This window comes from Drosophila yakuba, chromosome X (assembly GCF_016746365.2).
Source record: "Drosophila yakuba strain Tai18E2 chromosome X, Prin_Dyak_Tai18E2_2.1, whole genome shotgun sequence".
NCBI lineage: Eukaryota > Metazoa > Arthropoda > Insecta > Diptera > Drosophilidae > Drosophila > Drosophila yakuba.
In genome coordinates this window covers 12,272,697-12,297,161 of record NC_052526.2, presented here as the reverse complement: position 1 = coordinate 12,297,161, position 24,465 = coordinate 12,272,697, and the positions used below count along the sequence as shown (strand labels likewise).

The 24,465-nt window shown below is 44.3% G+C and overlaps 7 protein-coding genes across 9 annotated transcripts; 4 read left to right on the top strand and 3 right to left on the bottom strand.

The window, feature by feature from the left end:
* Window positions 1–447: 447 nt before the first annotated feature.
* LOC6525177 (basic proline-rich protein) lies at window positions 448–1,833 on the bottom strand. Its single transcript, XM_002100979.3, has 2 exons — window positions 1,075–1,833; window positions 448–1,013 (listed from the first exon to the last, which is right to left on the bottom strand). Exons 1-2 carry the CDS (start codon window positions 1,736–1,738, stop codon window positions 634–636), a joined length of 1,044 nt encoding a protein of 347 aa, XP_002101015.2. The 5' UTR covers window positions 1,739–1,833; the 3' UTR covers window positions 448–633.
* Window positions 1,834–3,654: 1,821 nt separating this feature from the next.
* LOC6525176 (nose resistant to fluoxetine protein 6) lies at window positions 3,655–6,750 on the top strand. The gene is made up of 8 exons (XM_002100978.3): window positions 3,655–4,352; window positions 4,410–4,782; window positions 4,840–4,913; window positions 4,978–5,293; window positions 5,352–5,568; window positions 5,623–5,804; window positions 5,867–6,338; window positions 6,405–6,750. Exons 1-8 carry the CDS (start codon window positions 4,052–4,054, stop codon window positions 6,678–6,680), a joined length of 2,211 nt encoding a protein of 736 aa, XP_002101014.2. The 5' UTR covers window positions 3,655–4,051; the 3' UTR covers window positions 6,681–6,750.
* A 247-nt stretch (window positions 6,751–6,997) lies between these two features.
* LOC6525175 (nose resistant to fluoxetine protein 6) lies at window positions 6,998–10,415 on the bottom strand. Its single transcript, XM_002100977.3, has 9 exons — window positions 9,495–10,415; window positions 9,072–9,426; window positions 8,938–9,011; window positions 8,680–8,882; window positions 8,512–8,624; window positions 8,233–8,449; window positions 7,993–8,165; window positions 7,474–7,927; window positions 6,998–7,420 (listed from the first exon to the last, which is right to left on the bottom strand). The coding sequence occupies exons 1-9, from the start codon at window positions 9,799–9,801 to the stop codon at window positions 7,169–7,171; spliced, it is 2,148 nt and encodes a 715-aa protein (XP_002101013.1). The 5' UTR covers window positions 9,802–10,415; the 3' UTR covers window positions 6,998–7,168.
* A 1,556-nt stretch (window positions 10,416–11,971) lies between these two features.
* LOC6525174 (nose resistant to fluoxetine protein 6) lies at window positions 11,972–14,867 on the top strand. The gene is made up of 9 exons (XM_002100976.4): window positions 11,972–12,331; window positions 12,416–12,770; window positions 12,833–12,906; window positions 12,971–13,173; window positions 13,244–13,356; window positions 13,420–13,636; window positions 13,701–13,873; window positions 13,957–14,422; window positions 14,482–14,867. Exons 1-9 carry the CDS (start codon window positions 11,998–12,000, stop codon window positions 14,695–14,697), a joined length of 2,151 nt encoding a protein of 716 aa, XP_002101012.1. The 5' UTR covers window positions 11,972–11,997; the 3' UTR covers window positions 14,698–14,867.
* Window positions 14,868–15,295: 428 nt separating this feature from the next.
* On the top strand, window positions 15,296–16,614 carry LOC26535929. Of its 3 annotated transcripts, XM_015190647.3 has the most exons (5): window positions 15,296–15,467; window positions 15,546–15,709; window positions 15,758–16,023; window positions 16,095–16,248; window positions 16,298–16,614. In XM_015190647.3, the coding sequence occupies exons 2-5, from the start codon at window positions 15,598–15,600 to the stop codon at window positions 16,477–16,479; spliced, it is 714 nt and encodes a 237-aa protein (XP_015046133.1). In that variant the 5' UTR covers window positions 15,296–15,467; window positions 15,546–15,597; the 3' UTR covers window positions 16,480–16,614. The 3 variants fall into 3 exon arrangements, with proteins under 3 accessions (XP_015046133.1, XP_015046131.1, XP_015046132.1); XM_015190645.3 differs by having other exon boundaries at window positions 15,297–15,467; window positions 15,546–16,023; XM_015190646.3 differs by having other exon boundaries at window positions 15,297–15,467; window positions 15,541–16,023.
* A 411-nt stretch (window positions 16,615–17,025) lies between these two features.
* LOC6525173 (40S ribosomal protein S10b) lies at window positions 17,026–18,106 on the top strand. The gene is made up of 3 exons (XM_002100975.4): window positions 17,026–17,110; window positions 17,186–17,242; window positions 17,461–18,106. The coding sequence occupies exon 3, from the start codon at window positions 17,462–17,464 to the stop codon at window positions 17,942–17,944; it is 483 nt and encodes a 160-aa protein (XP_002101011.1). The 5' UTR covers window positions 17,026–17,110; window positions 17,186–17,242; window position 17,461; the 3' UTR covers window positions 17,945–18,106.
* Window positions 18,107–18,617: 511 nt separating this feature from the next.
* LOC6525172 (sin3 histone deacetylase corepressor complex component SDS3) lies at window positions 18,618–20,787 on the bottom strand. The gene is made up of 4 exons (XM_002100974.3): window positions 20,560–20,787; window positions 20,352–20,460; window positions 19,584–20,292; window positions 18,618–19,511 (listed from the first exon to the last, which is right to left on the bottom strand). The coding sequence occupies exons 1-4, from the start codon at window positions 20,633–20,635 to the stop codon at window positions 19,425–19,427; spliced, it is 981 nt and encodes a 326-aa protein (XP_002101010.1). The 5' UTR covers window positions 20,636–20,787; the 3' UTR covers window positions 18,618–19,424.
* Between the last annotated feature and the right edge of the window lie 3,678 nt (window positions 20,788–24,465).

The following is a 24,465-nucleotide window of genomic DNA, read 5'->3' as shown; positions in this document are numbered from 1 at the left end:
AGTAAACTTTTGCAACGGAGTTTCTGTAGTTGAATTTGCTTAATATAATTAGTATTATGACAAAAGTTACGATGGCGCCTTTCGATTCCAGCCTATCGATAGTCTTTTGAGTGATGTGCGTTGTTAAGTTTATCGTTTAAGAAATATTTGTTATATTTCAAACATCTGAAGATTATTAATTTACCTTGTACAGAATTCTATTTTCTTAAAGCTCAGTAAACCGAAGTTTGAATATCTTTGTTGGATAAGTACAATCGTGTTATCATCTTTAATTCGCCCAGTCAAATACCGATACTCATCGAAACAATTGTGGCGCCCGTTTTTAAAAAAAAACTATTAATGTCATGATACTGGAGTTATTTGGGAATTTTATATATATAACTACCTCTGATAATTATTAATTACAGGGCTTGAAGAATACCATCACTCACACGATTTAGCATTATTTTATTTGAGTTTTTATTTACAACTATCAAAGTGGGAATAAAAAAATTGATGCTTAAAATTAAAAATAGTTTATGGTCAATTTTAAGCACACTGCAATACATAAGCTATACATATGTACATATAATATTTCAAAGCTGCGAAGTTAATTTCATTGCCACACGATGCTAAAATGAGAAACTATACCGCTTAGTTATAGAAGTACTGCTGCTGATTGAAAGTCGGGAAGCGATTCTGGTTGCCGAGCTCGAGGGGCGGAAAGTAGCCTTGGGATGATGCGGGAATTCCAGGAGCCCCTGCTGAACCCTGATCCTGACCCGCATCCTGATCCCGCTGGCCGGCGAACGTTGGCCCAAAGTCATCTTCGCTCTGGTAGTTGACCAAAAATCGCGGAGCACTTGGAGGGGGAGGAGCTGGTTCGGAGCCAGCCCCAGCAGCAGTAGCGGGAAAGGCAGCCGCATCCGGATCCGCAACTGAGTCCGCCTGGGAGCCATCTACGTCTCCGGTGTCTGGCTCAGCCGCCGCCGTCGCCGTCGCCTCCGCCACGGCTCGCGACCTAAAGAAGGTATCTGCAAAGTGTCGGAGAGAACCCAATTGTACGGCAGTTAGTTAAGAGGTTACGTATTTTACCAGTAGGTTGTGCGTACTGATAGATAAGGCGGTCTCCCAGCTGCGCGGGACGCCGCTGTTGAGGATCGGGCTGCTGTGGCCGTGGGCGCGGCCGTGGCCTTGGGCGTGGCGGAGCTGTGGGCGGCGGCGGAGGAGGTGGTGGAAGCGGTGCAGCTTCAGCTGGCGCTGCAGGCTGTGCATCGTAGTCATAGTCGTAGTCATAGTTCGGCGGTGGAGGCGGTGGCGGTGTCGTTGGGCGAGGGCGTGGGCGTACCTGCGGTCGGACGCGTCTAGGCGGTTGCGCAGTGGGCGGCGGAGGGGCTGGTGGTCGTGGTGCCGGAGGATCAGCGTAGTCCACATCGTAGTCCCTGGGCAGAAAGCCGGAACTGAAGAACGGATGCCATATGGGCTTACGAATGCGTATCGGAGAAGGTGGCGGAGGCGGTGGTGTGGTCGTCGTGGTGGTGGTCGGCGGACGACGGGTGGTCCGTGCGAGATTAGCCTTGGCCGAGGACAATTGGGCGCTCTTGAGCAGCAGGTTCCGCAGGAGCAAGCCAAAGTCCAGGGTGATAGTGCCACGCTTCTCCCGCGCCACCTCCGTGTCCTGCGGCACAGGATCGGCTGAGATCAGCGCCAGGAGCAGGCCCACAAGCAGGACCATCAACTGCAGACGTAACATCCTCATCCTAACGGATCGATGATCTGTGCTCCGGATCGAAGAGTAGGCAGCGGAGTACGGTGTGTGTACCGCTCGGAAGGCCGTTCCAATCAGAACTGGCGCTGGTCAGCGCTGGAGTCGCCCGACTTTACACCGACGGAACGGAGTGCTGCCACGCGGGCCTGGGCGTCGCGGATTAAGTGCCCCAAAGTCAACTAGTTAGACGGGTTAGCTGCCACTGTCCGCCTGGATCTCGTAATCGCAGACCCCGACTGCCGGCGGTTATCAACGAGTTCAGTGCGTGGCAACAATTACTTTTGCACTACTTTTGCGCCAGTTTATAGATCGTAAGTGCAGCTCAAACTATGCATAATGCTTAGCGGCCAGTGCATTTTAAGAGGTGAACTAACACGCACCGTGGTACTGCAACTCCTGTACCATGCATCCTAAGTTTAGGTTTCTACAACATATATAACTCCGTTCAAACATATCTTTATATATGGCTTACATAGGGGTGTGATATTGTAAAGTATCTGTAACGTAACTTAATTAGTATTTGTACTGTTTAAATAGTTCCACATATCAATAATTGGGAAACACCCATAACAAATATTAATAGGGTACCCAGTCTTATCGAACCGATTCGCCAGGTTAGAGGTTGTATAAATGTATAATCAAGAGGTATGCATAGCCTGTACCGTGTACCATAAATATAAACAATTTCACCTGAACTTCTGTCAAATCCAATTCCTCAGAACTCCATTAAGCCATCAGAACCATTAAGATTTTGGGCTGGCGATAGCAACTGGCGAGCTTAGCACCCATCTTTATCCGTAGGGCGATGACAGGTGTATTCGATTAGGAAAGATTCTACGAAGTACTATACCATATCATACCATGCAGACAGATTGTGCAGCTATGAGATCAGTGGGGGGAAATACACTGAGTCGATGTGAGTCACGCATTTTGCACATTTTTCGGATCCTGAGTGGTTCGCCAAGTTTGTACCACTATGCCGAAATGGGGGCTGTCACGATTTGCTCTCATAATAATATGAATTTCAATTTCAGCCTGGCTGCGGGCTGTTGCATTTGATTTTCAAGATATATATTTAATCATTTCCAGAGTAATTAACAGCTTTTGGTTTTTTAAGCATTGGCGCAACAATGTTTTCCTTGCTTAGTGCGAATGGACAATGGTTACCTCTCGTTTTCAATTCGCATTCGCATTGAATTGGTGGAAAACCAGTTTGGGCCTTGGATTTTCCGAAAGTTTTGACCAAAGTTTTGACTGTTTTGGCTGAGGTGTTGTGTCAGTTCTGCATGCAAATTAGATGTTTACTGTGCCGGTTCTTCAGGTCTTTCCAAATATGCATTCGCAATTAGTCTCTTACTCATGGCCATGAATCATTTTTCAGCTCTTAGTTACTCTAGTACTTGAATCTATTTTATTCAACTTCTTATAGAAGTACAAACACTTGGGTGTTCCATTTAAAACACTTATTTACGCTTCGGATAAGCAAAGCTGGGTATCTGATAGTCGGTTCGTGGGCTGCCTAATGGGTTCCTTCTCGCTGTAACCTTGATGTGTTGCATAACCAAGAAATGCGAGTCTGGTCCGAGATTCGTCTAAAACCTGTCCATGCCACACCCCGCCACTTTTGGCTTGGAACCTAGACGAAAGTGAAAACTCGTTCCAATTTCCATTTCCCACCACAAAAGCTGGGAAAACTACAGGATATCGAGCAATTGGTATTCCATGTCAAAAACTGTGCAAATCTCTGTCCCGAAAAACGTCTGGCTTCAAATGTCGGAATTGCAGTCACAAGACGAGAGACAATTGACAAACGATTGTTGAACATTTTGTTGAATACCACATGCATGTTGTAAGGAAAACTAAACTAACTTTTTAATCAGCTACAATGGGAGGAGATCAGGCGAGCTTAAGTAAGTAAGTAACCTCTTGAAGTACCAGTGGCATTCTTGCCCTTGATTAATTCATACTTTATGTAGTTTATGTACTCGGGAAATTTGACCAGGTAGTGATGCCTTCAAATCGGTGGTATATCGGTACCAACCAGCGGCTTATCTTTCCGGGTATTCTTCCGAATCGAATAGAGTCGCCTCGGAAAGAGACCGCTTGCCCTGATTACCAAGGCTGTACTATACCCCTTAATGATTGGGAAGTGCTGGAAAGTACACGGTATTCGTATTAACTGGTCGGACGTTAAGATAAAGAACGAGCGATTTCGAGTGGATAGCGCAGCACAGCAGGATTTGCCTGTGTGTATAAATGGGCTAATGAGGGGCGATTGGTAAATAGTCGCAAACTGGTGACTCCATGAGGAAGATGATCCGGGTATTGGGTATATTGCTTACCGTGGGGCTGGCGGTGGTCAAAGGAACGCTGCCGACCCAAATTCATCTGCTAGCGGAGCACGAAGTGTCCTCCATGGCGGACTACGAACGGCTCCTGGATCTGCGCTCCTTAGCGGTGGAGTTCTATCGCGAATTCCGTAACATTTCAACGGCGGATGTGCATCTCCTGGGCAAGCGGCTTGGGCCAGAAGATCTACGGTGCCTGGCGGATATGGCCCAGTTTATGAGTGCCCTTGGTGTTCCCAAGGCGTGGGCCATAAAAAGTGGGTATTGCCACATCTTTTTGCTCGATGCCATATCAATGTTCCTTCTTTGCTAAGTGATCGACGCGTGGGGCACCATTCCATCGGGATATTTTAGGGGTAACCGCATCGACATGGGCAACTATGAGGAGTGCCTATCGGTGGAGGGGATAATCAGCGTATCGCACAACATCAAGGGAAAGTACTGCCTTATGGAGCTGCCGATTGCCAAGTGGTTGGGCTTCACTTCGGAGCTGCTGGCGGAGACCAACATGAAGATCGCTCTGTGCCAGCCCTCCTCCTGCTCGGCGGACACCATGGAGCTGTTCCTCAAGCAGCTGCTCCAGCGTCTCCTTGGCGCCAGTGACATGAGCAATTGGTTTTTCATCAGCGAAGCATCGTGCAGAACCAAGGATGCAGAACCCTGGGATGGGCTCACCATATTCACCGTGTGAGTAGTGCTTGGCACATCCTAGTTGATCCAACCTTACTAACTGATACCCATCAGCGTTCTACTGTCCGTATTTGGCGCTACGGTGATTTTGTGCACCCTCTACGACTACTTCTTGTGTCCGGAACAGGGTAAGTAGCAGGTGGAAGTCTCACCGAAGGGGTTTAATTCTATATTTTCCCCATTTCCCCGTAGATAAGCTACCCCGCCCCATTAGGGCCTTCTCAGCACGAGCCACGTCGCGTTCGCTGTTCACCATTGTGGAGAACACGGCGAGTCCGAATGTGATCCACTGCCTCAATGGCATGCGGTGCATGTCCCTGATCTGGGTAATCTTCGGCCACGAGTACATCATCAACCTGAAAGGTCCCGCCATCAATCCGGCGGACAACTTGCAATGGATGTCGCAGCCCTTCTCCAGCTTCATACTCTACGGCACCTTCTCGGTGGACACGTTCTTTTTCATCAGCGGTCTGCTATTGGTTTCGATTGGCCTCCGCGGCATGGAAAAGTGAGTTAACTTCTCTGCTTGGTTCATTTGTGCATAGGCGAACATTCTTCATTTGCAGAGCCAAGGGAAAGCTGAACGTGCCTTTGATGTATCTGCACCGATATCTGCGTCTCACTCCGCTCGTAGCCGTTGCCATACTGGTTTACTTCAAGATGCTGCCCCTCTTCGCCGACGGTCCTCTGTATGATACAGTCGGCTTCTTCGACTACTCCGTGTGCCAGAAATCCTGGTACTGGACCTTGCTCTACGTCCAGAACTACGCGACTTCCGACGTGGTAAGTTCGAGCTCCATTTATACCATTGCCTTGCAATTGAATGCTGCTCCTTAGTGCGTGCCCCACACCTGGTACTTGGCGGTGGACATGCAACTGTACATCCTGTCTCCCATCCTGCTGATCGGACTCTACAAGTGGGGTAGGAAGGCGGCTGGAGGTATCCTGGTGGTCACTTTGTTGCTCTCGGCCTGCCTGTTTGCCACCATAATGGTTAATGACTACCCTGTAATGTTCAAGTAAGACAGTCATGATGATTTCCGCTTTGGCCCTTCCAATGCTAAACATTTTCTGGCTGCAGGGATGGAAGTCAGGCTGAAGAGGTTCAGGAGAAGATCTACTACGCCACGCACACCCATGCGGCGCCCTGGCTGATCGGTACTATGTTCGGTTACCTCCTGCATCTGATCCGCGGCAGGAGAGTGCAGATATGCCTCCTGGCTGTCTGGGCAGGCTGGCTGCTCTGTCTGGCCCTGCTCTTCGCCTCGATCTTCGCCTTGTATCCGTACTCCAAGCTGCTGGGCAAGTCGCCTTCGGTTTTGGACGGAGCCCTCTACTACACTCTGGCTAGGATCGCCTGGCCACTGGCTCTCTGCTGGGTGGTCTTCGCATGCATGCAGGGATACGGAGGACTGGCCAACAGCTTCCTCTCCTCTCCACTTTGGCAGCCTCTGTCCAAGCTCTCCTACTCCGCCTACATCTGGCACATCTTCATCGAGGAGGTCAACCACAGACGCGTTCAGAACAACACGTACTTCTCCAACTATGAAGTGGTAAGTGTGTAACAGAATCACCTAAAGTTCCAATCCGACTTGACCGCTTCATTCCCAACTCCACAGATGCTCAGCTTCTGGTCCACCTTGGGGTTCACCCTGCTAATGTCCTATGTGCTCTACGTTATAATTGAGGCGCCTCTGGAGGGCTTGGAAAGAATGATATTTCCCAATCACCGAAGTGCGCCAGCCGGAAAGGATCAGCCGCAAACCGAGTCCGAGTCCCGAACGAAAGTCGTGGACCGGATGGAGGAGCAACCCGAGCAGCTTAGTGAAACTCTGGGTATCGACCTAGAATCGACTATCCACAAAACAGAGACTGACCTCGAGTTATCAAATTAGCCTTAGTTAAAATGTACGCAACTTATCAGTTTCTATTCAACCTCTATTAAAACGAAGTACTTGTAATATACGCACAGTTAGTTACCAAGTCTCTAGTGATACGATGGTCATTGAGTTGAAAAGCCTTACACTCAAGGCGCTCATTATCAGTCATTATCTTGTTACGCCTTTTGCGACCAGGTGTGTTCCTTATGAGTCATGAAGGTGATGCCCGACTTTGGATTGGTGTAACAAGCACTACAAGTATTACATTGTGACTCACAGTGGGGATGTACACCATTCAGTCGAAATAAAACAAGAACAGAACGATTTATCAATTTGTTTAGTTTAATAGAAGCGGAATGTGGTGATAATTTACATTACATTACTGATTACGTATTGATATACTTGACCATGCCTTGACTTTCATGTGCTGCGTAGTGTCGAAATAATTATATATATTCATGGAACTGGAAGTACAAAGGACTGAAAGTACAAAGGACTTATAATTAGGCAGAGCTCTTTTCAGGATGGTCCTGGGTGACTCCTTCAGGTATCGCGGAGGTCGCTTCTAATGGAGATTCAACGACAGGTGCCTGCACTTCCTGCATCCTGGGCTCCACCGCCGCGTCTGGTTTGGCACTTGTCCTCTTTGTGGGCATCAAAAGGCTCTCCAGAGCGGCGAAGGGCGCTTCGATCAGGATATGCATGAGGTACGAGAATAGAATCGTGAAGCCAAAGTCAGGCCAGAATCGAAGCATCTGGAGAAGGAGGATTCTTAGAATTTTGAACTCTGCTATAAGGGAACACTTACCACTTGATAGTCACTAAAGTAGGTGCTAGTCTGCGTCATCTCACCGTTGAGACTCTCGATGAACTTGTGGAAGATGTAGGCGGAGTAGGAGAGCTTGGACAGCGGCTGCCACAGGGGAGAGGAGAGGAAGCTGTTGGCCAGTCCTCCGTATCCCTGCATGCAGGCGAAGATCACCCAGCAGAGAGCCAGTGGCCAGGCGATCCGGGTTAAGCTTAGGTAGAAGGCCTCCTCCACAATGGGCAACGTGTCCTGGCCATAGACCGAAAACAGGCAGGTGGCTATTAGAGTTAACGCAATCAGCCAGCCCAGGAGGGCAGCTAGGCGGTTCAGCCTGAAGTCCTTGCCCCGGTGGGTGTGAAGGAAGTAGCCGAACAGGATGCCAATTAGGTAGGGAGAAGCACGAGTCTGCGTGGCGTAGTAGAGCCTCCTCATCGATTCACCGGTGCCAGCACCGCTGAAAATGATAGATGCTATTAGCCTGAATATCTATATGGGTATCCCGCACAAGTATCCACCTACAGGGATAAATCATTGATGACCATGATGCTGAATAGGCAGCCGGCCAGAAGGAGCATCAGAACGAAGATGCCAGCGGCCGCCTTCTTGCCCCACTTGTGCAGGCAGATCAGGAGGAAGGGTGCAAAGATGTACAGCTGCATGTCCACCGCCAGGTACCAGGTATGACTGAGGCACTGCAAGAAACAAGGGGTGATATCAGTTGATGATATGAGGATTGTGATTGTGATCGGAGGAGCCTACCAGGTTACTGGTCGCATAGTTCTGCACATAGAGGAGTGTCCAGTACCAGGTGCTCTCGCACACCGAGTAATCATCAAAGCCCACGGATCCTTTCAGGGGCCCGTTGCTCCAGAGCGGCAGGATCTTCAAGTAGACGAGTATGCCAAAAGCCAGGATGGGTGTGAGTCGCAGATAGCGATGCAGATACATCATGGGTATATTAAGCTTTCCCTTGGTTCTGGAATGAGTGCCAAAAAGGTAAGTGGGTAACCAAAATGATAAGATTAAAGCACAACACACCTGTCCATCGATCGCAGGGCAATCACCACGAGCAACAAGCCGCTCAGGAAGAAAAATGAGTCCACAGCATAGACCGCGTGTTTTATAAACGAACTGTAGAAGGAGTTTATCCACTAAATAGTGGGTAGTAATAATAGATCTTTTAGTTCTTAAGCTCATTTAACTTACCGTCAGAAGGTAGCCCATGTTGATGTTGGGTAACGTGGCAAACACCATGTAGTCATGACCGTAGACCACCCAGATGAAGGAAAGACAGCGGATCCCGTGAAGGCAATCGATGACGTTGGAATTCGCCTTGGTATCCACGATGCGGAACAGGGAACGCGAGTTGGCCCGTGCCGAGAAGGCTTTCACCACTGGATGTATGGTTTCTACAAGCAAGTATGGTTATCATGGCTTCAAGGATCGGATTTGGAAAAGACTCACTCTCATCTTTGCAAAAGAAATAGTCAAAAATAGTGCTGAGACCCACGAGAGCCCCCAAAATCGAGAGCACAACTCTGCAAGTTTATGAGTTAACCAAACGTTATGTCAATGCATTGATTATGATCTCCACTCACATGGTAAATATGGTGAGGCCATCGTATGGCTTCTTCTCTGAAGTCTGGCACGTCTCCTCGGCCACAAGCTGCACATCTGCACCAAGCTCCACGCTGAGTAGCTTCTGGAAGAGTCTCCGGAGCATGGTGTTCATGTTGGCGGCGGAACAGGAGGCCGGAAAGCAGACAGCTGACTTGAGGACAAATGCGGGCACCGCACTTGGAGCTGGTGCCAGCTTGCTGATGCAGTACTTGCCCTTGATGCTGTGACTGCTGGTCACCGCGTGGTCCACCGCAATGCACTCGTCGAAGTTGCCCAAGTTCCACCAGTTGCCCACCAGCACGCCCGACGGCAACAGGCCCCAGGAGTCGATCACTGCAGCGGGATCAAAGGCACTGATTACAGAGTACTGATTATATAGGGTACGTAAGTGTAGCACTCACTCTTCAGGGCCCAGAATTTGGAGGACGAAAGGTCGCTGGAGAGGAGGGCCAGATCCGCTAGGCACACCAAATCCTGTAGCGAGGGAATCCTCGAGTTCGCCGTGAGATCCTCTAGAGTTACATTGGAGTAGTAGTCAAAGAACTCCACGGACAAGCGTCTGGTGTTGAAAAAACTCGAATAATTATCCCCAGCAAAGTGCTCAGTGAGGAGTTTCGTATTGGTCATGGCGAACATGTTGGTCATTTCTGCATTCACGCTGGCCACAGCCAAAAGGCCCAGCCCCAGGATTAGCGCCAACCTGACCATGTTGCTCTGTCCGGTGGCAAAATGAATTTGTTTAGGTTCTCACCGCCTTGGGGGTTTATATTAAAATGAAAGAGGTGGCTCGATGGATCGCATATGAAGCGGGCCTTCATAGTTCGCCATTCCACGACTTATCTATCGGTGCTGATAGGGGGCCACTCCTTATGCTATTCTAATCTATGGACCCCTTCGGTAGTAACTATAGGTGAGTATTTTCAAACAACATGGAGTTTCCTAGGTGCTGGCTAATCTCAGCGTAATCTACATGCCTGTCACTTACTTGAGTAAATCTCAGAATCTATAAACACACGGAGGTTTCATTGGGTTTTGAATTAACTATAGGGCTGTCTTTACTACGACTTAGTAAGCTTAGTAAGACTATCATCGTAACACAACCTGAGGACTGTTAATCGTTTTATTGATTGACCACCATCTTGCAATCTTATGTCTTATAAGGACATTATCACTTCATCCACAACTCATTGTTGGGATATAAGGATTTATTACAAATCATTTAGAAGGCGGTTTTCGGTTCAGGATCAGCGATCCCAAGACACGAACACTTTGAACGTTGGAAGTGAAATGCCTAAGCGGTTTTGAATAACTATTATTTACACTTAGTGATAACGGCCTAATAGGTTTCAGCTGATTTATGGGTAGCACTTGTGTCCACGCAATCAGATAATCAGATCTATGGCATTATAAGATATTCCTATATGTGACTCGTACAGGCACTTGATGCCTATTTGAGCCAGCTGTCTGCTCCTATCAATGAGTAATTCGGAGAAGGCCGTCCAACTTGATTGGCATCGCCTAAGGAGCATAGAATTAGCCTGTAATGCCTCAAAATAGCGTTGTTATTCGCGCTTATCGAATAACAATACCTATGTCCAAGCGATTCCGCTTAAACGATTCAGGTTCATTATTCGGAAAAGTGATTTTTGTCATGCTCGGTTACTTTGATACTGGCAAAGAGGCTATCGCACATTAATTCCGCTTAACGAGGTTTCTATTGAAGTGCAAGAAGGTGCTGCACGATTAGGAAAGGAAATCCAATTGCCATTTTAAAAACAACGAAGAAAGCTATAGTCCAGTTTCGCGACTACCAGATACCTGTTAATTAGCATATTAGCATAAGATAGTTGGAAGTATGGAATCTTTTTGAATATGCTGTTTCATACTTTTTAACTTATCAAGCAAACTCCTTTACTCTACGAGCAATGAGTAAAATTATAAATAGTTAAGATGCCGAAAATAAATCTGCAGAATTATCGTACCTGTTACTCGTAGGGACTAGGGGCATATTGTATTATTAAAAAGTACCATGGTTTTTAAGCATTTATGTAATACTTTTAAAAATCATTATGAAACTAGTTTAAGCCTTTTTGTCTCCGACTTAAGTACTATATTTTAAGTTATCTTAATAAATTTGAAGAGAAATAAAAATGTTAGAGGTAATTAAGATCTTAATTTACCATTTAACATTGGAAGTGCATGAACTTTAATTCTGACAACAATCCTTTGGTTTGATTAGCACACTTCCAGTGCCCAAATCTGCTTAGATAATCACGGTTTGTCCTTTAGTTTGCCACTGAAATAATATTTTTCACAATTTAGAGCTGAGTTACTGAGTCATTCGTCCATAGCTTGTTTACCTCAACTTTTCAGTCGGCAATGATTATAGAGATTGTAATTAGCGCGTCCACTTGAATTTTGGGTCACTATCAAGTTAATCGAGTTACTATGAAAGGATCTTAATCGATCGAGTTTCAAGCGATAGCCCACACATAATAGTCACTTTTCTGTTCCGCATAAAAAGCACTTGAAGCGTGTTTTCGTCCAAAGAATTTCCATTAGAGCCTCCCGTGTCGTCTAGACTATATTTATTGGCTTGGGTATAATCGCCGGCCAAATCTGATCCAGCCTGTTACTATTCCAAGTTAAATATTGCGGACTTTGCTCGTAGTGGGGACATTCCCAAAACCCGATATTGACCATGGCATTGATTAAGGTAGTTGCACAAAGAACCATTTGGGACTGGTCGTGAAAAAGATTATCAAACGATAACTAGGTTCTCCCAATTCCCATGATAACGCCACTGAAGTCGGCCCTTCTCTTATCGAAATCTCGACCTCGTATATAAAAGATCGTGAGGATTGCTGCCACAACCAAAGCGCTGCTTGCTACCAACCCATCAACATGGTCACCATTGGGCCAACCATTTCGCTCTTGCTTCTGCTCCTGTCCTTGGCACTGGCCAGCGCCAGTGTGGGTGTGGAGCTTCCAAATGACTTCTCCTTGGACGAAGTCCATTCCGAGTCCCAGTCACAATCCTACTACACAATCACCACGCTCAGACGCCTGGCAGTGGAGTTCATCGCCCAGTATCAGAATATAACGATCCACGATCTGGCACAGGATCTGTATCGGGACAAGGAGATACGACTACCCACCACCGAGGACTTGAGGTGCCTGGCAGATCTGCAGACTCTTGCGAATGCTGTGTCCGCTAGAAAATTTTGGGCTCTCAGAAGTAAGTTTATATTCCACACAGAAAAATCTAACTTATTGTTACATTATTACATTATCAGCATAATACTCTTTCCTTTTGTTACAGTGATTGACTCCTGGGGCACCTTGCCTTCGGGTATCCTGTACGGCAACCTGGTTGATCTGGGTAACTTCGACGAGTGCCTGGGCATAGACCACGCTGTGACCTCCACCCACAGTGTCCAGGGAAAGTACTGCCTCAGCAAGCTTCAAGTGGCACCAAGTTTCTCCGCCTATCTGTCCCTCAAGACGGCGGTCTGCTTTCCCGCCTCCTGCTCTGCCGCCCACATGGACACGATGCTCCGGAGATTACTGCAGAACCTCCTGAACATTGAGCTGAATCCTGAGGTGCCTGTGGTGAACGAGGGCACATGCAAGACTGCCGATCGGGAGCCCTACGATGCTCTGACCATCTTCACAATGTGAGTGTCCCTGAAAGTGTTCATGTGAGTCATGGCACTGACATCATCCATACATTTTTCAGAGTCCTGCTATCTATACTGTGCGCTCTCATGCTGCTGTCCACCATCTGTGACTACTTGGTCTGCCAGGATGAGCGTAAGTATTGGAATAGCAACCCATAAGTCGAGGCCAGATGCTAATGTGATGAACGTTTCGACAGAACCACTGAACAAGTGGATAAAGGCTTTCTCCGCGCGCGCCAACAGTCGGGTTCTCTTCAGGCTGGTGGCCCCCAGGAGCAATCCCAATGTCATTGACTGCATCCACGGCATTCGAGTACTGTCCTTCATCTGGGTTGTCTTTGGGCACGTATACCTCGTCTATGTCTTTGGTCCCAACATGAACTTTGTCAAATTCAACACGGTAAGCTTACCCAACTCTCGAAATTCACTGCATCCATTTCCATATCTAATGATGTATTATCGCGATTCAGTGGCGCAAATCGCCGTACAGTATGCTACTGCAGCACGCAGCGTACTCGGTGGACACGTTCTTCTTTCTGAGTGGCCTCCTGATGGTGGTGATTGCCCTTAGAGCAATGGAAAGGTACGTCTCCAAGGAGTCGCAAGAGTTACCGCAGAGTCCTTACCCGTATTGATCCCTTTGCAGAACCAAGGGAAAGCTGAATGTGTCCCTGATGTATCTGCATCGCTATTTGCGCCTCACTCCGGTCCTGGCCTTGGCCATTATCGCCTATATAACGATCCTGCCGCGAATGGGCGATGGCCCAATGTACGGAAAGGTGAACTTCGATGACTACTCCATATGCAAGGACACCTGGTACTGGACGCTCTTGTATGTGCAGAACTATGCCACCGACCAAATCGTAGGTTACCACACTCCATTCCAATTGGGATTCCCTTGCTAATCACACCCCCAACTTCGAGCAGTGCCTGGGACACTCCTGGTACCTGGCCGTGGACATGCAGCTCTACATCATCGCACCCATTCTCCTGATCGCGCTCTACAAGTGGAAGAGGAAGGCGGTCGCTGGGATTGTGGTCGCCATGCTGCTCCTCGCCGCTTGTCTCTTCAGCATCATGGTGATCGAGAAAGTTTCTCTGTAAGTTCAGACAGATGTGTATATGAATATGTGGATCGTACCTAACATGCCCTTGCCTTACTGTTCTTGATGCTTCTCTGCAGGATTGCGTCCAGCGAAGATTCGATGAAAAAGATATACTTCTCCACACACACCAGGGCGTCCCCGTACCTGATTGGCATTCTGTTCGGATACTTCCTGCACGTCAACCGGGGCAAGTCCTTCAAGCTCAGTCCCATTGCAGTCATCCTGGGCTGGGTGACCAGCTTGGCGCTGCTCTTCAGCTGCTTGTTCGCCGTCTACGGGTATGCCGCAGATGGGAAAACACCACCGATTGTGGAGGAGGCCTTCTACCTGACCTTCACCCGGATCGCCTGGCCCCTGGGTCTCTGCTGGGTGGTCTTCGCCTGCATGCAGGGATACGGAGGACTGGCCAACAGCTTCCTTTCCTCTCCCCTGTGGCAGCCGCTGTCCAAGCTGTCCTACTCCGCCTACATCTTCCACATGTTCATGGAGAGCCTCAACGCCGGCATTACGCGCACCAACACCTACTTCAGTAATTACCAAGTGGTAGGTTGAGACACCAATATGTGGTAATAGCAAAAAACATTAATTGGGAATCCTTGCAGATGCTTCGTTTCTGGGGCGACTTTGGCTTCACCATGCTCCTCGCCTACTTTGTGTACATCCTGATTGAGGCGCCCTTCGGAAACTTGGAAAGCCTCCTGCTTCCCATCGAGAAGCCAAGTGCCCCACTACCAGCTGCGGAACAGGTGAAGGAGGCCCCAGTGGGATGCACTGCATCTGCGCCAACGCTGGAAAATAAATCGCCCCTGCCGGCATAAGGATCTCAAAACTATTTATGAGCAAAGATATCAACTATAGGTTAAGGATCTTTTTTTTTTATTAATGTTAAATTTGTTAGGCAATATTTTATTTAAAACTATTCTTAATTAGTAATTTTTCCAAGAATTTGAAATCCTCCTTTTCTTAAGAAGTATTTACATATAAAAGTTGAAAATAAATATATATACCAAAAATATATGATTAATTGAAGTAACTTTTTTTTAATATTTACATATATGTATATATGGATATAAGATAATTTTTCTTAAACTCCACGTATTTTACTTAAATAGCTATTTAATAGTTAGATACACGCCACTAGTGGCGGCGCTCCCAAAGCTGCAGCAGGCCTGCAAACTTGCTATCCGATAGAATATATACGTTCTCCGTTATTTCAGATGAAAACTCTTTCAGCGTTTATTATGATTAAGCCCACGAATTGATGCGACTTTTTAATTGCTGAATAGGCATCACTACCAGCGGCGCTCTTATATTTTCTGAAATCATGGCAGGCATGCAAACTTGCCGTCCGTTAGAATGCGTACGGAACGCAAAGAGAGCGAAGTGCGAGAGAGAAAAAGGGAACACATGATAAAAATACCACTTTTCTCCGTTATTTCACTTGTGTTGTACATCTGGTCGCGATTGAAACGGAACCTCTTCTCACTGCCATCTCATTGTTTATTGTGTGGTCGATGTTGGACTTCTATTATCGAGCATTAACCAACTATACGATTAAAAAGATATGCGTCCCTAAGCAATTGGGATTGTAAGTAGTAAATGGATTTGAGCAAAGCAACAATATTTTTATTCCTTGTGCGTTTGTTTACTTGCATATACGGATTAGGGTGGACCTAAACCGCGGAACCTCGGAGATGATGTAAACACCATAATATAAAATGAATGTTTTGGCCAGATCCAGCCTATGGCGATTGGCAAAGGATGAGTCCAAACAAGTGGATGAACCGAATGGCTCTATCGAACAGGACATCCGTGTTCAAGATGCAACTGGTAATTTACACCAGAATGTAGTCCATAAGTCGACTAATTTTATGGTAGTCAACAGTCCCAACCAGAATCAGTTTGAACACTTTGTTCAAACTTTAAACTCCGACAATGCAAATGTGTCTCGAATGGAGCGGAAAATTGAAAAAATGGAATCTCAAATTGCGACACTGGTGGAGCAGAATAACCAAATTCTAGCAAAAGTAAAACGAATTTCGGACAAATTTCAAACTGGTCTTCCAAAGACTGAGTTTCCTATAAAAACCATTGAAGAACTTAGTGAAATAGAAGCCAAAGTAACGGAAAACTATGACAAATATGTAAGTCCAATTAAAAATGTGCATAGGTATATGTAAACATGAACAGATTAACTTTATACGTTACCTTATAGGTGGACCTGTTCCGAACCATTCTCGCACCCGAAGGCGTAAAAAAGCACATGAGTAGAATTTTATCGACTTCGATTTTAATGAGTATGAACTATTCAGGCACTGGCTCCAAAACTGGGCTTAATTCATACGTAAACCTAAACAAGTGCATTTATGGTAAGTTTTATAATTCTTAACATGGCTCTTATTGACAATTAACCCACAGATTCTCAGAAAAGGGATGGTTACACATTCGCAGATTATGTGCAGGATGTTAGGAGGGCCTTTGCAAAAATGAAAAATAAGGTTTACAAGGCCAAAACATTTGCAAAACAAGCGCTTAGAGCTGAGAAAAAAGAAGAATGTGAGAAAGACCTCAAAAAGCTAGTTTTACCTGGATCGTCGTAAACAATTTTTGAATTAATTTAACTACATCGATGGAATGTGATAAATAAAATATTTTTAGTAATATAATATTATTATCATTTATTTGAATTTTTTAATGATTTCTAATAAAGTCATGAGAGGTATTATATATTATAATTATAAATGAAAAAAAACAATGAATTGCTGAAGCGGATAGCTTTACTGTCCCATCACTGATACTTATTGGCATGAAATAATTGCGATTTTTTGACAACAAAAAATTATCGATAAGTTGCAATTGCAAAAAGCGGTGTGTGTATCAACTTAATGTTGGCACAAGACTTATCAATTGGGAAATCGATACTTTAAAGTCCGGCACCACTGTCGCTATCGAATGTTCTATTAGACATTATAAGTTAATATAACGAAAATAATGGGGTAAATTTAAAGTGATTCCGCCAATCGCAAGATAAATTGTGCACCACGACCTGTACCGCAAGTGCAATTAATTGATTTAATAGCGACATTCACTAGTGGATTATGTCTAGAGAAATATCGATGCATTGCCGACGCAATCGATTGCTGGCACATATCGAACCGTCCGGCCACACTGCTCTCCGTCTTCTTCTTGTCATCCCTTCCGTTTCCCTTTCTTTTCGTCTTCACGTTTCCGGTGAGTGCGTGTGCTCCGCGAATTTTTAAGCAAAACTCCTTATTAAAAACCTCCAATTCTCTTTTTTACTTGCAGCGGGAGTATTACGATACGTTCGCGTTCGTGTAACTTTGTGTTTGCAAATCAATCCAGGTAATTGTCGCCCAAATACCCGATTTTCAACTGGACGCACCGGGAAAATATGCGCCCAATGTTGTTCCTGAATGCATGTGTATATTTTTTTTTATGTGGTCAAAGAAACGAGTCTTTCAGACTCAATAAACAATGTGTGAATTGGATATCAGACGCATCTGTAGATTTATCCTGGCAATGAACCAAATCTAATTGCATTTTTTTTGTTGTTTGTGCAGAATGTTTATGCCAAAGGCCCATCGTGTCGCGATCTACGAGTACCTCTTCAAGGAGGGCGTGATCGTGGCCAAGAAGGATTTCCATGCCCAGAAGCACCCGGAATTGGAGTCGATCCCCAACCTGCACGTGATCAAGGCTCTGCAGTCGCTCCACTCGCGCGGTCTGGTTAAGGAGCAGTTCGCCTGGCGCCACTACTACTGGTACCTCACCAACGAGGGAATCGAGGAGCTGCGCAGCTACCTCCACCTGCCTCCCGAGATCGTGCCCTCGACCCTGAAGCGCCCTGCCCGCTCGGAGACCGTCCGTCCCCGTCCCGCCGTTGGCGGCCCACGCGGACCCGGTGACGCCACCAAGACCGGCGAGGATCGCTCCGCCTACCGACGTGCTCCCGGCGGCAGTGGAGTGGACAAGAAGGGCGATGTTGGACCCGGTGCCGGAGAGGTCGAGTTCCGTGGCGGATTCGGACGCGGATCGCGCAACTAAACAACCCAGGCGCTTCAGTTTTTTTTTTCTAATGTATAAAAATCACTCAGTAAAATGTTGAACTGAAGATCCATACCCTCAACAATAGAAGAAACCAACATCTGAAAAATGTGTGTGTGTTTTATGATATGACGATCAATTATAAAGCAAACGCAAGTGAAATTCCGTGCTCTCCTTTTTTTTTTTGGTCCAGTGATTGTGGTGTGCAAATCGGATGCGGATTCACATTCCAACTGTGCTAAATGGTATGGTAAATCCGATGTCAGGCCAAACCGAAACTACTGGCCCAACACGTTTTTGCAATAAGCAGCTTCTTAGAGTAACTTTTGTTAGAAGTAGACTTTTGTGGATAGTGCACTTTATATTGCGATGGTCTGTAGAGACAGTCCTCGTGTTTCTGTGGAAAGTAGGTTTGATTATTGAAAAGTACTTAAGTACACACGATAGGGCTATAGATTCATTTTTCAGTTTAAAAGATTGATGGTATAAAGATCTGGGTAGGAACTGGTCAAAGCAATGTTTTAAGATAACATCAGGATTCAGTCTTTCATTGCAAAAGCTACATAAATTGACGGCATTCTGAAATAGGTTAGCTAAAGTGTATAAAGCAGGGCTTAGATCGAATTTGCCTGCTCTCAAAATAATGATTTCGCATCAAGGAAAATCAAACAGCTTTTATTGTTTAATTCCGTTTTATTTGTTGACGCTGTCTCAACGTTGACAATTAGTTTAATGGCTAGTTTACTTAAATACCCTTCTTTTGCTCACGAGCCTCTTATTTATATTTATGTTAATTCTAATCCTGTTAATACAAGAACATTCCTTTTCCCAAAGTTAGGGTTTAGTTTTTTGTATCAATTATCTTTGCCTACTTATTTTATTTCAAAGTTTATGTAATTCCCCATTAAACGTTGGTTACTTTCAACTAATAACCACTAGCTGCTCAGAGTAAACTAGTTAACGCACTTAGTAGGTGTGCTACAATACTTGGACCATAAAGTATTTCGAATCGCTTAGCCTACTTATAAAGGCCTAAAAGTGCTACTTCAATATGCGGATTTCCATATGGCTTTTATTCTAGGTTTAACTTATGGTACAAACTGGTTTGGATAGGTAAGGTTATGTACTCCGTAAAAAGATCAGCGGGAATACGTGCTACACTTGCCCTTTTGTACAATGAATCTGAAGTAATATGGAGACTTCAATATTTCCTTAAAATGTTTAAAGGCTGGAATTCCCGCAAAAACGTTTTGCTTCGCAACTGAGCCGCAATGCGCCGAAAAGTAATTGCTTGCAATAATAAAAATCGCTTTGTATACAAAATAATTGTTGTTTCATTATTTACAATTTGCAATACTCGTTAAGAAAAATGTACACCTAATCTAGTGCTACGTCTGTACCAATAACTTTATGAAAATACGTCTCTTGGCCGAGGAAACGGGGCGGGCGCGATGTGAAGGCGCCCGGCCCGGCGTCGGAGCTATCGGCGCTTTATTGAGATCTTGCCCTTGGCCAGATGGGACATGTTGATCTTGACCTTGGTCTCGTTGGTGCGCTTCACCCAAACCTGCAAGAACGAATCATAGTTAGAAGCTGACGGGCGGTGCTTGCAACCCGAAAAGGGGAAGGGAGAACTCACCACCTCGTTGCCAATAGCGGTAATAGTGGCCGCAAATTTGCTCATCTCCTTGCCCTCCACATAGACCTGCTGGCCGCGGCAGAACCACCTTCGCTCGTACAGCAGCTTGTTGTCCTCGATGCGGGTCTCCACCAGGCCGCTGTTGGAAGTCGGTTCGGCCAGGACGTGCATCGATTGTTGCTGCTGGGAGCCACTGCCGTAGGAGCCGCTACCGTTCTGCTGGGGAACTGGATTAGGTCTGCCGCGCTGGATGATCTTCAGGTCCGACTCGATCTCCTTGTCATCCAGCTGGTAGACGAGTAGCTGTCCGGTGGCCGGCTTGCGTCGCTTTTCGATCACCGGAAGCGGTTCATTGGGGCGACGACGCAGCTTGCGCGTGACCGTCGTCTTGATCTCCATGGAATCGTTAGTCAGCTCGAGGCTGTAACGCTCGTTTTCAATCTGACGCTTGCGGTCCTCGAAATCTGAGATCAGGTTGTCTTTGAGGTCCATCATCTTTTCGTCGTACTCCTTCTGGGCGGCCATCTTCTCCAGCACATAGTCCCGTTCGACGCACTCGCGCATGTACTCCTTGTAGATCTCGTTCAGCCGTCGGCGTTCTTTTAGCTGGTTGTCCAGCTTCTTTACGCGCTTTATGTACTCCGGGTGCACCAGTTGGCCCAGTTCCTCCATCTGCTTCTGCAGGTTCAGCAGCTTGTGCTGGTACATTCTGCGGGAGTGAAATTATTTTGATAAAGTAGGAATAAGAATGCGAATGCCACTACTTACTGCTCCTTCAGTTCGCTGTTGGTGCCCATGCTGTTGCTGTTGGAGGTGCCATTCGTGCCGCCGTAGCGGCTGGGGCTGCGGAACTCCGTCTCGCTGGCGTCGTCCGTGTCTGGAAGGGAGTGCGAGTGGAATTGGGAGGGGGAGCGCGTAGGACGCGGGACGTGAGTGAAGCCTCCTCTTGGAAAGCCGTGTGCGTACTGGTACTCACCTTCTTCGCTGCGCTCGTCGCCTATCGACTCGTCGTCGTAGTTGTCCGCCGCGTAATGGCTGTAGTAGGCGGTCATGGTTGCGTCGGTGGGTTCGGAACTCGACACTTTGAAACGTGATTCCCAGGAACAACAATTTTTGTGGCAATTGTTTATTATTATTTATTTTTTTCGCTGCGATGCCAGATATACACACGCATACAGTGAGACACCCACGACAGTATCGATATATCGAGCCAGACTACTATCGTTCCTTTTCCAGCCCTAGCGTGCAGTGTGGCCGTTTTACAGCAGGGCTGCCAGTCCCCGATACCATTGTTGATCATACATTTATCGGATATCGATATTAAATGCGCGCGTAGTTCAAATTACTTTTAATTAATTTTTAAATGGATTTCGTTACACCGAATTCAGTTTCACCACTGAAACCATAAATAAATACATATTGCATTTCATTACTATGGATATTATTTTATTGCTTACTATACAAATATTAAGATCTAATAAATATATTTACCCCAGATACTAGTAAATTAAATAACAAGGCGGGATGTGAAACTAATAATTTTATTACTAAACGGTAAGACACAAAATGGTATCACGTTAAAAATGAATCAATTAATCAAACAACTAACCAAATGAATAGGAAAATGGTAATTGCTGCATTTATTTGGATAGAAAACAAAAATTGATGACGCATTCCCCATGACATCAGCGGATATATTTCAAAAATATGTCAGCAGGCTAGAATGGAAATGAATTACAGCTTTGTGGGAGTAATTTAATTGAGTAATTCACGGCTTCCAATTGGCCTTTTTTCTAAAGCTAAACAAATGATTTAAGCCGTGAACGGTTTACAGTTTCGAACAATAAATTTGAGGCTGTCGTTTTTGCGCATCATAAAGTTTAATTTGTGTATCTGCCCGCCTATAATTAAATAGTGCCCGCACAAGCACTGCACTCGTACGTATACGTAATACGCGTTTTCACGTACAATCCACATAGCCATTCCACATGGGCGAAAGCATGCTTTTGTTTGAAAACTATGGCTGGGCTGACACATATTTCAGTGCTGTCGTCAAGCAAGAGGTATCCACTGGCCAGTGGATGATGATGCCGCCCACGCAGGCGGAGATCGCTGTGTGCCATTTGCCCGAGCTGAAAAATTAGTGAGCGCTCATCATCGGCCAAAAATTCCATGCTAAATCATCGCGAGCAAATTTTGATTGATTTCTGACTGCGAGATTGTGGGGGGGTGGTGGCTATTTGGTTATATAGCTTTTTGGCTACTTGGCTATTTCGTTTTGCCGTTTTTATTTTGCTTTTCGATTTGGAATGGACTATGAGTTTAAGTGGGATGACATGCCGGCAAATGACTACAGCACTTATATACACATCCTATATATATACACTTGTTCTGCTTTTTGCTTCGATTGCCGTGTGAGTAGAATTCTCTGGTGACGTGGGGAAAATTTGTTTTCCCAATTTCTCGTTGATCTTCACGAGATATGTATGTACGTATTTATGTAGATATGTATGTAAATTATTTCAGTTGTCTTGGCAAAACAATAATACACATACTGCAGACTCATGTTTCTAGATGATTCCTATTTATTATCCACCTAGCTTATCGGAATTCATAAAATATATCAAAACTCAAAAGCGAGTGTAATTGAGTAGAATTAATTTAAAACTCAAAAGCGAGTGTAATTGAGTAGAATTAATTTTTATTTATAATGGCAGAAACACAATTTTCGGCAAACATTAAAAAATCATGGTCAAAATTTGGATTTTTTTTTTTAATTCAACTTTTATTTTTGAACACAGTTCGATTGGAAATTTAATTACGAACTCAACGAGGTATGACATTCCATGATTGGACCAATATTACCAAAGTTATGATCAAAATACTGATATTTAGTCGCAGAAACACGATTTTCGACAAACATTCAAAAATGATGGTCAAAAATTGGAAAAAAAATTTTTTAAAGTTCAACTTTCATTTTTGAACACAGTTCGATTGGAAATTTAATTACGAACTCAACGAGGTATGACATTCCATGATTGGACCAATATTACCAAAGTTATGATCAAAATACTGATATTTATAGTCGCAGAAACACGATTTTCGACAAACCTTCAAAAATGATGGTCAAAAATTGGAAAAAAAATTTTTTAAAGTTCAACATTCATTTTTGAACAGAGTTCGATTGGAAATTTAATTACGAACTCAACGAGGTATGACATTCCATGATTGGACCAATATTACCAAAGTTATGATCAAAATACTGATATTTAGTCGCAGAAACACGATTTTCGACAAACATTCAAAAATGATGGTCAAAAATTTGAAAAAAAATTTTTTAACGTTCAACTTTCATTTTTGAACACAGTTCGATTGGAAATTTAATTACGAACTCAACGAGGTATGACATTCCATGATTGGACCAATATTACCAAAGTTATGATCAAAATACTGATATTTATAGTCGCAGAAACACGATTTTCGACAAACATTTAAAAATGATGGTCAAAAAGTGGAAAAAAAATTTTTTAAAGTTCAACTTTCATTTTTGAACACAGTTCGATTGGAAATTTAATTACAAACTCAACGAGGTATGACATTCCATGATTGGACCAATATTACGAAAGTTATGATCAAAATACTGATATTTATAGTCGCAGAAACACGATTTTCGACAAACATTCAAAAATGATGGTCAAAAATTGGAAAAAAAAATTTTTTAAAGTTCAACTTTCATTTTTGAACACAGTTCGATTGGAAATTTAATTACGAACTCAACGAGGTATGACATTCCATGATTGGACCAATATTACCAAAGTTATGATCAAAATACTGATATTTATAGTCGCAGAAACACGATTTTCGACAAACATTCAAAAATGATGATCAAAAAGTGGAAAAAAAATTTTTTAAAGTTCAACTTTCATTTTTGAACACAGTTCGATTGGAAATTTAATTACGAACTCAACGAGGTATGACATTCCATGATTGGACCAATATTACCAAAGTTATGATCAAAATACTGATATTTATAGTCGCAGAAACACGATTTTCGACAAACATTCAAAAATGATGGTCAAAAAGTGGAAAAAATTTTTTTTAAAGTTCAACTTTCATTTTTGAACACAGTTCGATTGGAAATTTAATTACGAACTTAACGAGGTATGACATTCCATGATTGGACCAATATTACGAAAGTTATGATCAAAATACTGATATTTATAGTCGCAGAAACACGATTTTCGACAAACATTCAAAAATGATGGTCAAAAATTGGAAAAAAATTTTTTTTAAGTTCAACTTTCATTTTTGAACACAGTTCGATTGGAAATTTAATTACGAACTCAACGAGGTATGACATTCCATGATTGGACCAATATTACCAAAGTTATGATCAAAATACTGATATTTATAGTCGCAGAAACACGATTTTCGACAAACATTCAAAAATGATGGTCAAAAATTGGAAAAAAAATTTTTTAAAGTTCAACTTTCATTTTTGAACACAGTTCGATTGGAAATTTAATTACGAACTCAACGAGGTATGACATTCCATGATTGGACCAATATTACCAAAGTTATGATCAAAATACTGATATTTATAGTCGCAGAAACACGATTTTCGACAAACATTCAAAAATGATGGTCAAAAATTGGAAAAAAAAATTTTTTAAAGTTCAACTTTCATTTTTGAACACAGTTCGATTGGAAATTTAATTACGAACTCAACGAGGTATGACATTCCATGATTGGAACAATATTACCAAAGTTATGATCAAAATACTGATATTTATAGTCGCAGAAACACGATTTTCGACAAACATTCAAAAATGATGGTCAAAAAGTGGAAAAAAAATTTTTTAAAGTTCAACTTTCATTTTTG

Bases quoted from the DNA above. Each gene is read 5' to 3' on its own strand.
- LOC6525173 (XM_002100975.4), top strand. From the start codon at position 17,462: ATGTTTATGCCAAAGGCCCATCGTGTCGCGATCTACGAGTACCTCTTC.
- LOC6525175 (XM_002100977.3), bottom strand. From the start codon at position 9,801: ATGGTCAGGTTGGCGCTAATCCTGGGGCTGGGCCTTTTGGCTGTGGCC. The intron at 9,427-9,494 runs GTGAGTGCTACA...ATCCCGCTGCAG, and splicing joins CAAATTCTGGGCCCTGAAGA to TGATCGACTCCTGGGGCCTG. The intron at 9,012-9,071 runs GTGAGTGGAGAT...ATAAACTTGCAG, and splicing joins GGCCTCACCATATTTACCAT to AGTTGTGCTCTCGATTTTGG.
- LOC26535929 (XM_015190645.3), top strand. From the start codon at position 15,598: ATGAATGTTTTGGCCAGATCCAGCCTATGGCGATTGGCAAAGGATGAG. The intron at 16,024-16,094 runs GTAAGTCCAATT...GTTACCTTATAG, and splicing joins CGGAAAACTATGACAAATAT to GTGGACCTGTTCCGAACCAT. The intron at 16,249-16,297 runs GTAAGTTTTATA...ATTAACCCACAG, and splicing joins CCTAAACAAGTGCATTTATG to ATTCTCAGAAAAGGGATGGT.
- LOC6525174 (XM_002100976.4), top strand. From the start codon at position 11,998: ATGGTCACCATTGGGCCAACCATTTCGCTCTTGCTTCTGCTCCTGTCC. The intron at 12,332-12,415 runs GTAAGTTTATAT...CTTTTGTTACAG, and splicing joins AAAATTTTGGGCTCTCAGAA to TGATTGACTCCTGGGGCACC. The intron at 12,907-12,970 runs GTAAGTATTGGA...ACGTTTCGACAG, and splicing joins CTTGGTCTGCCAGGATGAGC to AACCACTGAACAAGTGGATA.
- LOC6525176 (XM_002100978.3), top strand. From the start codon at position 4,052: ATGAGGAAGATGATCCGGGTATTGGGTATATTGCTTACCGTGGGGCTG. The intron at 4,914-4,977 runs GTAAGTAGCAGG...ATTTCCCCGTAG, and splicing joins CTTCTTGTGTCCGGAACAGG to ATAAGCTACCCCGCCCCATT. The intron at 5,805-5,866 runs GTAAGACAGTCA...TTCTGGCTGCAG, and splicing joins GACTACCCTGTAATGTTCAA to GGATGGAAGTCAGGCTGAAG.
- LOC6525172 (XM_002100974.3), bottom strand. From the start codon at position 20,635: ATGACCGCCTACTACAGCCATTACGCGGCGGACAACTACGACGACGAG. The intron at 20,293-20,351 runs GTAAGTAGTGGC...TCACTCCCGCAG, and splicing joins AACAGCGAACTGAAGGAGCA to AATGTACCAGCACAAGCTGC. The intron at 19,512-19,583 runs GTGAGTTCTCCC...TCGTTCTTGCAG, and splicing joins CCGCTATTGGCAACGAGGTG to GTTTGGGTGAAGCGCACCAA.
- LOC6525177 (XM_002100979.3), bottom strand. From the start codon at position 1,738: ATGAGGATGTTACGTCTGCAGTTGATGGTCCTGCTTGTGGGCCTGCTC. The intron at 1,014-1,074 runs GTAAAATACGTA...GACACTTTGCAG, and splicing joins TCAGTACGCACAACCTACTG to ATACCTTCTTTAGGTCGCGA.